This window comes from Engystomops pustulosus, chromosome 4 (genome assembly GCF_040894005.1).
Source record: "Engystomops pustulosus chromosome 4, aEngPut4.maternal, whole genome shotgun sequence".
Taxonomy (NCBI): Eukaryota; Metazoa; Chordata; class Amphibia; order Anura; family Leptodactylidae; genus Engystomops; species Engystomops pustulosus.
The window spans coordinates 5,963,376-5,975,858 of NC_092414.1; the positions used below are offsets into that span (position 1 = coordinate 5,963,376).

At 53.6% G+C, this 12,483-nt stretch overlaps 1 protein-coding gene across 2 annotated transcripts; it reads right to left on the minus strand.

The window, feature by feature from the left end:
• Window positions 1-3,631: 3,631 nt before the first annotated feature.
• PEX26 (peroxisomal biogenesis factor 26) lies at window positions 3,632-11,653 on the minus strand. Of its 2 annotated transcripts, none has more exons than XM_072144888.1 (6): window positions 11,498-11,653; window positions 11,057-11,282; window positions 10,823-10,963; window positions 9,444-9,754; window positions 9,222-9,368; window positions 3,632-3,938 (listed from the first exon to the last, which is right to left on the minus strand). In XM_072144888.1, the coding sequence occupies exons 2-6, from the start codon at window positions 11,257-11,259 to the stop codon at window positions 3,856-3,858; spliced, it is 885 nt and encodes a 294-aa protein (XP_072000989.1). In that variant the 5' UTR covers window positions 11,260-11,282; window positions 11,498-11,653; the 3' UTR covers window positions 3,632-3,855. The 2 variants fall into 2 exon arrangements, with proteins under 2 accessions (XP_072000989.1, XP_072000988.1); XM_072144887.1 differs by having other exon boundaries at window positions 11,057-11,289.
• Between the last annotated feature and the right edge of the window lie 830 nt (window positions 11,654-12,483).

The following is a 12,483-nucleotide window of genomic DNA, read 5'->3' on the forward strand; positions in this document are numbered from 1 at the left end:
CCCCCCACACCCCATAGATACAGGGGAGCCTGATAACATCATGTACCCCCCACACCCCATAGATACAGGGCAGCCTGATAACATCATGTACCCCCCACACCCCATAGATACAGGGGAGCCTGATAACATCATGTACCTCCCACACCCCATAGATACAGGGCAGCCTGATAACATCATGTACCCCCCACACCCCATAGATACAGGGCAGCCTGATAACATCATGTACCCCCCACACCCCATAGATACAGGGGAGCCTGATAACATCATGTACCCCCCACACCCCATAGATACAGGGGAGCCTGATAACATCATGTACCCCCCACACCCCATAGATACAGGGGAGCCTGATAACATCATGTACCCCCCACACCCCATAGATACAGGGCAGCCTGATAACATCATGTACCCCCCACACCCCATAGATACAGGGGAGCCTGATAACATCATGTACCCCCCACACTCCATAGATACAGGGCAGCCTGATAACATCATGTACCCCCCACACCCCATAGATACAGGGGAGCCTGATAACATCATGTACCCCCCACACCCCATAGATACAGGAGAGCCTGATAACATCATGTACCCCCCACACCCCATAGATACAGGGGAGCCTGATAACATCATGTACCCCCCACACCCCATAGATACAGGGCAGCCTGATAACATCATGTACCCCCCACACCCCATAGATACAGGAGAGCCTGATAACATCATGTACCCCCACACCCCATAGATACAGGGCAGCCTGATAACATCATGTACCCTCCACACCCCATAGATACAGGGGAGCCTGATAACATCATGTACCTCCCACACCCCATAGATACAGGGCAGCCTGATAACATCATGTACCCCCCACACCCCATAGATACAGGGGAGCCTGATAACATCATGTACCTCCCACACCCCATAGATACAGGGCAGCCTGATAACATCATGTACCTCCCACACCCCATAGATACAGGGCAGCCTGATAACATCATGTACCCCCCACACCCCATAGATACAGGGGAGCCTGATAACATCATGTACCCTCCACACCCCATAGATACAGGGCAGCCTGATAACATCATGTACCCCCCACACCCCATAGATACAGGGGAGCCCGATAACATCATGTACCCCCCCCCCCACACCCCATAGATACAGGGGAGCCTGATAACATCATCTACCCCCCACACCCCATAGATACAGGGCAGCCTGATAACATCATGTACCCCCCACACCCACACCCCATAGATACAGGGCAGCCTGATAACATCATGTACCCCCCACACCCCATAGATACAGGGCAGCCTGATAACATCATGTACCCCCCACACCCCATAGATACAGGGGAGCCTGATAACATCATGTACCCCCCACACCCCATAGATACAGGGCAGCCTGATAACATCATGTACCCCCCACACCCCATAGATACAGGGCAGCCTGATAACATCATGTACCCCCCACACCCCATAGATACAGGGCAGCCTGATAACATCATGTACCCCCCACACCCCATAGATACAGGGCAGCCTGATAACATCATGTACCCCCCCCCACACCCCATAGATACAGGGGAGCCTGATAACATCATGTACCCCCCCCCCACACCCCATAGATACAGGGGAGCCTGATAACATCATGTACCCCCCACACCCCATAGATACAGGGGAGCCCGATAACATCATGTACCCCCCACACCCCATAGATACAGGGGAGCCTGATAACATCATGTACCCCCCACACCCCATAGATACAGGGGAGCCTGATAACATCATGTACCCCCCACACCCCATAGATACAGGGCAGCCTGATAACATCATGTACCCCCCACACCCCATAGATACAGGGCAGCCTGATAACATCATGTACCCCCCACACCCCATAGATACAGGGGAGCCTGATAACATCATGTACCCCCACACCCCATAGATACAGGGGAGCCTGATAACATCATGTACCCCCCACACCCCATAGATACAGGGGAGCCTGATAACATCATGTACCCCCCACACCCCATAGATACAGGGGAGCCTGATAACATCATGTACCCCCCACACCCCATAGATACAGGGGAGCCTGATAACATCATGTACCCCCCCACACCCCATAGATACAGGGCAGCCTGATAACATCATGTACCCCCCACACCCCATAGATACAGGGCAGCCTGATAACATCATGTACCCCCCACACCCCATAGATACAGGACAGCCTGATAACATCATGTACCCCCCACACCCCATAGATACAGGGGAGCCTGATAACATCATGTACCCCCCACACCCCATAGATACAGGGGAGCCTGATAACATCATGTACCCCCCACACCCCATAGATACAGGGCAGCCTGATAACATCATGTACCCCCCACACCCCATAGATACAGGGCAGCCTGATAACATCATGTACCTCCACACCCCATAGATACAGGGGAGCCTGATAACATCATGTACCCCCTCACACCCCATAGATACAGGGGAGCCTGATAACATCATGTACCCCCCACACCCCATAGATACAGGGCAGCCTGATAACATCATGTACCCCCACACCCCATAGATACAGGGGAGCCTGATAACATCATGTACCCCCCACACCCCATAGATACAGGGGAGCCTGATAACATCATGTACCCCCCACACCCCATAGATACAGGGGAGCCTGATAACATCATGTACCCCCCACACACCATAGATACAGGGGAGCCTGATAACATCATGTACCCCCCACACCCCATAGATACAGGGCAGCCTGATAACATCATGTACCCCCCACACCCCATAGATACAGGGCAGCCTGATAACATCATGTACCCCCCACACCCCATAGATACAGGGCAGCCTGATAACATCATGTACCCCCCACACCCCATAGATACAGGGCAGCCTGATAACATCATGTACCCCCCCACACCCCATAGATACAGGGCAGCCTGATAACATCATGTACCCCCCACACCCCATAGATACAGGGCAGCCTGATAACATCATGTACCCCCCACACCCCATAGATACAGGGCAGCCTGATAACATCATGTACCTCCCACACCCCATAGATACAGGGGAGCCTGATAACATCATGTACCCCCCACACCCCATAGATACAGGGGTGCCTGGAAACAGTACAGAACATTTATGACCTCATAGATACAGGGAAGCCTGAAGAGATTCTGGAACACTCCCGATAGCTACAACACAGCCTAAAATTATGGACCACCCATCTTAGGACACACATTTATAGGCCTCCCCCCCTTTAGATTTGGGTCAGAATCTAATAATACATTTTTGCGGTGATATTGGGAAGGAAAGGGTTGAAAATGGATTCAGTGGAGCGAAATAAAAAAAAGTGCCCCCCCCCCCCCCGCCTTCTACAGAGATCCCAAAAATAACCCAGCCATTAGTGGAGTGCGGCCCCATCCTGAGGACTGTACCATTGTCTGTGCCGTGCGTCCGCGGTGCGATGTCTGTAGATGCTGCGGGGTCCTGTGCGGGGTCTTGTGTGCGGCAGGACGGATCGTGCAGAGAGGATGACACCGAACATTCCCTGACATCACACAGAATCCCATGACATCACAACATTGCTGTAACCATAGAAACAGAGGACTAGCCCCACCCCTACATCACAGCCACCAACAATGTAACGATATCGTGTTTATTACAAAAATAAATCATAAATCAAAATAAATTAACATTTCAGTAACAATTCTGACAAAAAAGGAGTCTTTATCCTTACAAAGTTCTATTGTCCTTGACGCGTCTCCCGGTGTCAGGATTTACTGCAGTTCTGACCTTCTATTCGCAAATCCAAAATACTTGAATCAGACCCCGGTGTGGGGGGGAGGGGGGTGCAGATCAAACACGCTCAGCGATTTCTGAATAAACTACCAAAAATCTGGCGCAAAAGCAGAAGAAGACGCGAGATCGGATCCTGGGAGGCCGGAGAAGCTGAAAGACAAGAGAATATACATTGGTCCTGACACCTATCATAGCCAGCAGTGGTCAGGGGTCAGCATGGGTGCTCTGACCCCTCTCTGTGACTACACCCCCATACACAGCGAGCTGCCATGTCCTGTGTGTCCTGACACCTTTCTATCATAGCCAGCAGTGGTCAGGGGTCAGCATGGGCGCTCTGACCCCTCTGTGACTACACCCCCCATACACAGCAAGCTGCCATGTCCTGTGTCCTGACACCTTTCTATCATAGCCAGCAGTGGTCAGGGGTCAGCATGGGCGCTCTGACCCCTCTGTGACTACACCCCCCATACACAGCTAACTGCCATGTCCTGTGTGTCCTGACACCTTTCTATCATAGCCAGCAGTGGTCTGGGGTCAGCATGGGCGCTCTGACCCCTCTGTGACTACACCCCCCATACACAGCGAGCTGCCATGTCCTGTGTGTCCTGACACCTTTCTATCATAGCCAGCAGAGGTTAGGGGTCAGCATGGGGGCTATGACCCCTCTGTGATTACACCCCCCATACACAGTGAGCTGCCATGTCCTGTGTGTCCTGACACCTTTCTATCATAGCCAGCAGTGGTCAGGGGTCAGCATGGGCGCTCTGACCCCTCTGTGACTACATCCCCATACACAGCGAGCTGCCATGTCCTGTGTGTCCTGACACCTTTCTATCATAGCCAGCAGTGGTCAGGGGTCAGCATGGGTGCTCTGACCCCTCTGTGACTACATCCCCATACACAGCGAGCTGCCATGTCCTGTGTCCTGACACCTTTCTATCATAGCCAGCACTGGTCAGGGGTCAGCATGGGCTCTCTGACCCCTCTGTGACTACACCCCCCATACACAGCGAGCTGCCATGTCCTGTGTGTCCTGACACCTTTCTATCATAGCCAGCAGTGGTCAGGGGTCAGCATGGGCGCTCTGACCCCTCTGTGGCTACATCCCCCATACACAGCGAGCTGCCATGTCCTGTGTGTCCTGACACCTTTCTATCATAGCCAGCAGTGGTCAGGGGTCAGCATGGGCGCTCTGACCCCTCTGTGGCTACATCCCCCATACACAGCGAGCTGCCATGTCCTGTGTGTCCTGACACCTTTCTATCATAGCCAGCAGTGGTCAGGGGTCAGCATGGGCGCTCTGACCTCTCTGTGACTACACCCCCCATACACAGCGAGCTGCCATGTCCTGTGTGTCCTGATACCTTTCTATCATAGCCAGCAGTGGTCAGGGGTCAGCATGGGTGCTCTGACCCCTCTGTGACTACACCCCCCATACACAGCGAGCTGCCATGTCCTGTGTCCTGACACCTTTCTATCATAGCCAGCAGTGGTCAGGGGTCAGCATGGGCGCTCTGACCCCTCTGTGACTACACCCCCATACACAGCGAGCTGCCATGTCCTGTGTCCTGACACCTTTCTATCATAGCCAGCAGTGGTCAGGGGTCAGCATGGGTGCTCTGACCCCTCTGTGACTACACCACCCATACACAGCGAGCTGCCATGTCCTGTGTGTCCTGACACCTTTCTATCATAGCCAGCAGTGGTCAGGGGTCAGCATGGGCGCTCTGACCCCTCTGTGACTACACCCCCCATACACAGCGAGCTGCCATGTCCTGTGTGTCCTGACACCTTTCTATCATAGCCAGCAGTGGTCAGGGGTCAGCATGGGCACTCTGACCCCTCTGTGACTACACCCCCATACACAGCGAGCTGCCATGTCCTGTGTGTCCTGATACCTTTCTATCATAGCCAGCAGTGGTCAGGGGTCAGCATGGGCACTCTGACCCCTCTGTGACTACACCCCCATACACAGCGAGCTGCCATGTCCTGTGTGTCCTGACACCTTTCTATCATAGCCAGCAGTGGTCAGGGGTCAGCATGGGCGCTCTGACCCCTCTGTGACTACACCCCCCATACACAGCGAGCTGCCATGTCCTGTGTGTCCTGACACCTTTCTATCATAACCAGCAGTGGTCAGGGGTCAGCATGGGCGCTCTGACCCCTCTGTGACTACACCCCCCCATACACAGCGAGCTGCCATGTCCTGTGTCCTGACACCTTTCTATCATAGCCAGTAGTGGTCAGGGGTCAGCATGGGCGCTCTGACCCCTCTGTGACTACACCCCCCATACACAGCGAGCTGCCATGTCCTGTGTGTCCTGACACCTTTCTATCATAGCCAGCAGTGGTCAGGGGTCAGCATGGGCGCTCTGACCCCTCTGTGACTACACCCCCCATACACAGCGAGCTGCCATGTCCTGTGTGTCCTGACACCTTTCTATCATAGCCAGCAGTGGTCAGGGGTCAGCATGGGTGCTCTGACCCCTCTGTGACTACACCCCCCATACACAGCGAGCTGCCATGTCCTGTGTCCTGACACCTTTCTATCATAGCCAGCAGTGGTCAGGGGTCAGCATGGGCGCTCTGACCCCTCTGTGACTACACCCCCATACACAGCGAGCTGCCATGTCCTGTGTGTCCTGACACCTTTCTATCATAGCCAGCAGTGGTCAGGGGTCAGCATGGGCGCTCTGACCTCTCTGTGACTACACCCCCCATACACAGCGAGCTGCCATGTCCTGTGTGTGTCCTGACACCTTTCTATCATAGCCAGAAGTGGTCAGGGGTCAGCATGGGTGCTCTGACCCCTCTGTGACTACACCCCCATACACAGCGAGCTGCCATGTCCTGTGTGTCCTGACACCTTTCTATCATAGCCAGCAGTGGTCAGGGGTCAGCATGGGTGCTCTGACCCCTCTGTGACTACACCCCCCATACACAGCGAGCTGCCATGTCCTGTGTGTCCTGACACCTTTCTATCATAGCCAGCAGTGGTCAGGGGTCAGCATGGGTGCTCTGACCCCTCTGTGACTACACCCCCCATACACAGCGAGCTGCCATGTCCTGTGTGTCCTGACACCTTTCTATCATAGCCAGCAGTGGTCAGGGGTCAGCATGGGTGCTCTGGCCCCTCTGTGGCTACATCCCCCATACACAGCGAGCTGCCATGTCCTGTGTGTCCTGACACCTTTCTATCATAGCCATCAGGGGTCAAGGGTCAGCATGGGCGCTCTGACCCCTCTATGATTACATCCCCCATACACAGCGAGCTGCCATGTCTTGTTTGTCCTGACACCTTTCTATCATAGCCAGCAATGGTCAGGGGTCAGCATGGGCGCTCTGACCCCTCTGTGACTACACCCCCATACACAGGGAGCTGCCATGTCCTATGTGTCCTGACACCTTTCTATCATAGCCAGCAGGGGTCTGGGGTCAGCATGGGCGCTCTGACCCCTCTGTGACTACACCCCCCATACACAGCGAGCTGCCATGTCCTGTGTGTCCTGACACCTTTCTATCATAGCCAGCAGTGGTCAGGGGTCAGCATGGGTGCTCTGACCCCTCTGTGACTACACCCCCATACACAACGAGCTGCCATGTCCTGTGTCCTGACACCTTTATATCATAGCCAGCAGTGGTCAGGGGTCAGCATGGGCGCTCTGACCCCTCTGTGACTACACCCCTCATACACAGCGAGCTGCCATGTCCTGTGTCCTGACACCTTTCTATCATAGCCAGCAGTGGTCAGGGGTCAGCATGGGCGCTCTGACCCCTCTGTGACTACACCCCCATACACATCGAGCTGCCATGTCCTGTGTGTCCTGACACCTTTCTATCATAGCCAGCAGTGGTCAGGGGTCAGCATGGGCGCTCTGACCCCTCTGTGACTACATCCCCCATACACAGGGAGCTGCCATGTCCTGTGTGTCCTGACACTTTTCTATCATAGCCAGTAGTGGTCAGGGGTCAGCATGGGCGCTCTGACCTCTCTGTGACTACACCCCCATACACAGCGAGCTGCCATGTCCTGTGTGTCCTGACACTTTTCTATCATAGCCAGTAGTGGTCAGGGGTCAGCATGGGCGCTCTGACCTCTCTGTGACTACACCCCCATACACAGCGAGCTGCCATGTCCTGTGTCCTGACACCTTTCTATCATAACCAGCAGTGGTCAGGGGTCAGCATGGGCGCTCTGACCCCTCTGTGACTACACCCCCCATACACAGCGAGCTGCCATGTCCTGTGTGTCCTGACACCTTTCTATCATAGCCAGCAGTGGTCAGGGGTCAGCATGGGCGCTCTGACCCCTCTGTGACTACACCCCCCATACACAGTGAGCTGCCATGTCCTGTGTGTCCTGACACCTTTCTATCATAGCCAGCAGTGGTCAGGGGTCAGCATGGGCGCTCTGACCTTTCTGTGACTACACCCCCCATACACAGCGAGCAGCCATGTCCTGTGTGTCCTGACACCTTTCTATCATAGCCAGCAGTGGTCAGGGGTCAGCATGGGCGCTCTGACCTTTCTGTGACTACACCCCCCATACACAGCGAGCAGCCATGTCCTGTGTGTCCTGACACCTTTCTATCATAGCCAGCAGTGGTCAGGGGTCAGCATGGGTGCTCTGACCCCTCTGTGACTACACCCCCCATACACAGCGAGCTGCCATGTCCTGTGTGTCCTGACACCTTTCTATCATAGCCAGCAGTGGTCAGGGGTCAGCATGGGTGCTCTGACCCCTCTGTGACTACACCCCCCATACACAGCGAGCTGCCATGTCCTGTGTGTCCTGACACCTTCCTATCATAGCCAGCAGTGGTGAGGGGTCAGCATGGGTGCTCTGACCCCTCTGTGACTACACCCCCCATACACAGCGAGCTGCCATGTCCTGTGTGTCCTGACACCTTTCTATCATAGCCAGCAGTGGTCAGGGGTCAGCATGGGCGCTCTGACCCCTCTGTGACTACACCCCCCATACACAGGGAGCTGCCATGTACTGTGTCCTGACACCTTTCTATCATAGCCAGCAGTGGTCAGGGGTCAGCATGGGCGCTCTGACCTCTCTGTGACTACACCCCCCATACACAGCGAGCTGCCATGTCCTGTGTGTCCTGACACCTTTCTATCATAGCCAGCAGTGGTCAGGGGTCAGCATGGGCGCTCTGACCCCTCTGTGACTACACCCCCCATACACAGCGAGCTGCCATGTCCTGTGTGTCCTGACACCTTTCTATCATAGCCAGCAGTGGTCTGGGGTCAGCATGGGCGCTCTGACCCCTCTGTGACTACACCCCTCATACACAGCGAGCTGCCATGTCCTGTGTCCTGACACCTTTCTATCATAGCCAGCAGTGGTCAGGGGTCAGCATGGGTGCCCATTCACCCTGTGATCCCTTATCTTGCACCTCTAGGCTCCGGTCCTGATCTTACCTGGATCCAGGCGCAGGATGATGACAGACAGGAGCAGCAGTGCCAGCAGCGTATTTCGGAGGGGGATCCTACGGGTCCACGTCACTGCGGCACTCAGGGCCCTGTATAGCAGCCGTGCCACCTGCAGGTATTTCCCACGTACATTTCCTGCAATGCAGAGTTCATATGACAATAACTTCTCCCTGCACTGATACAACCGGAGGGGGATCTGGGTGCCAGTACCTGATGGACTGAGCGTGCGCTGGTTCTGCTGCTCGCTTTCTATCTGGGCCGCCTCCTTCTCCTCCTGTCGCCGCTTCTCCTCTCTCACAGCCGTCAGAGCCGCTTCTTGCTGCTGTTTTGTGAACACTCGAGGGTCCACAGCCAAATCCTCTGCCTCTGAAAAGTGGCCAAGGGGGAGCAGAATATTCAAGAGGTGCAACTCCGCCACCCTCTTATACTGCAGGGAGGGACGAGTAACCTGACCGCGCAGCCAATCCTTGCTCAGCTCCAGCATCACATGGGGCTGCTTCACCCTGCTATACAGGAGGAGGCTGCAGGCAGAACAAACATAGATCATCTGAGCCAGAGCTGCACTCACTATTCTGCTGCTGGTGCAGTCACTGTGTACATACATGACATTACTTATCCTGTACTGATCCTGAGTTACATCCTGTATTATACTCCAGAGCTGCACTCACTATTCTGCTGCTGGTGCAGTCACTGTGTACATACATGACATTACTTATCCTGTACTGATCCTGAGTTACATCCTGTATTATACTCCAGAGCTGCACTCACTATTCTGCTGCTGGTGCAGTCACTGTGTACATACATGACATTACTTATCCTGTACTGATCCTGAGTTACATCCTGTATTATACCCCAGAGCTGCACTCACTATTCTGCTGCTGGTGCAGTCACTGTGTACATACATGACATTACTTATCCTGTACTGATCCTGAGTTACATCCTGTATTATACTCCAGAGCTGCACTCACTATTCTGCTGCTGGTGCAGTCACTGTGTACATACATGACATTACTTATCCTGTACTGATCCTGAGTTACATCCTGTATTATACCCCAGAGCTGTACTCACTATTCTGCTGCTGGTGCAGTCACTGTGTACATACATGACATTACTTATCCTGTACTGATCCTGAGTTACATCCTGTATTATACCCCAGAGCTGCACTCACTATTCTGCTGCTGGTGCAGTCACCATGTACATACATGACATTACTTATCCTGTACTGATCCTGAGTTACATCCTGTATTATACCCCAGAGCTGCACTCACTATTCTGCTGCTGGTGCAGTCACTGTGTACATACATGACATTACTTATCCTGTACTGATCCTGAGTTACATCCTGTATTATACTCCAGAGCTGCACTCACTATTCTGCTGCTGGTGCAGTCACTGTGTACATACATGACATTACTTATCCTGTACTGATCCTGAGTTACATCCTGTATTATACCCCAGAGCTGCACTCACTATTCTGCTGCTGGTGCAGTCACTGTGTACATACATGACATTACTTATCCTGTACTGATCCTGATTTACATCCTGTATTATACCCCAGAGCTGCACTCACTATTCTGCTATGTGACATTACCACATCTCCATGATGTTGTGCGGTATCTCCTGGGGGCTCTGGTAATACTGCAGCATCCAGGGCAGGACCTCCCGCCATCGCTCCATCTCCGCCAGGGCCTGGATCGCTATCACCACCAGAGACGCCTTCACCTGATTATTCCTGGGGCAGCAGACAGGACATGTTACTCAGGGTGACAGTAGCTTAGGGCTATTATGTGGGTGTGTGGCGCCCCCTGTGGCCGGGGGTCCTCACCTCCTCTCCCCGGGCTCGGTGCTGATGATCTGCAGTCCTCGCTCGCACATCTCCAGGGCCCCGGGGAAGTTTCTCTCCAGCACCAGCAGATCGGTTGCGGCGTCCAGCAGGGTCACGGCCGGCGGGGTCCCTGATAGTGACAGATGTGACCAGTCCCACATGGCGCTCAGGGAGCAGCTGGACACGTTCTCAGTCACCGCCATGATCCGGGCAGTCACAGCGCCTCCTGTGGTATGACAGAGGAAGCACAAGACACTAAAATCAGAATCTACAAGAATGGAGTGAAAGCTGTGACCCTCAGTCTCCTGCTCCCATATTATAGACCATAATGCATTGCGATAGGTGACAGTGGGTTATACACACACTGCAGTCTCTGCCCCTTTAAGACTATGTAAATAACAAGTCCCAGAATGCCAGTGCGGTTCCCCTGCGGTACAGTACCGTGTGCACAGCGCTAAACACCGATCCGCCGCTCAACCCGGAAGTAGTGACAGTATGTGACCGCTGACGAAAGCCCCGCCCACCCGCATCGTCGCGTGGCCAATAGACGCGGAGCTTTCACAGCGATCGCACTGCAGCGCTAGACAGAGCAGATGTGACTGGCTGGTGGGCGGGACGGGGCGGAGCTCTACAGATCTTAAGAGTCGGATGTGAGCAGGTAGATAGTAGTCACCGAGATGAACACATTTAAAGGGATAGTAACCTACACTTTTATTTTGCCGGTTTCCACCATATTTAAGATTAAAGTGGTCCCCTGACATTAGTCACTGACATAAATAGTAGTCCGGCAATGTTTAGGGTGTAATACATGATCACTGGGTCTAATAAGTGAAAAATAGCTGCTCTCTCTGATTTATGCTACCTAAAATGCTACTAAATCTCCTGTTTTTGGAGACGTCCCTATGATGATATAAGCTCGGCTTAGTAGCCTCCCAGTGGGCACGCCATAATAACTGGGTATAGGCCAAAACAGAAACAGACTTCCTAGATTGGAGGAACAATGTAAAATGACCCCCCCCCCTTACATATCTACTTACTGCTTTACACCTGGAGGTAAGTGGCCATTCTAGGAGAAGTAGAGCTGTAGTCGTAGTCAGATGGGTAGGGGGATAAGGCCAGAGTGGATCTGCCCATACAGTATCCCTAGCAGAAGAACAGATTTACCCTTACATCCAGGGATGCAGGGACTCCGTATCAGCCGCCCCCTCCTCCTCACACCTGATAATTACTTGAACAACATCGCTTGCGCCTCTTATTTCCCAGCGTGACTAATTTCACCCGACGCCGGGGTCTAAATATAATTTACATCTGATTCTTCAGATACAATTAATTAGTCCTCCGGGATAATTCCGGCATCTGCTTCACTAAAAACAGGTGAGACTACAGGTAACTGCAGCACGGCCCACCTCCCACTTGTCACGTGTCAA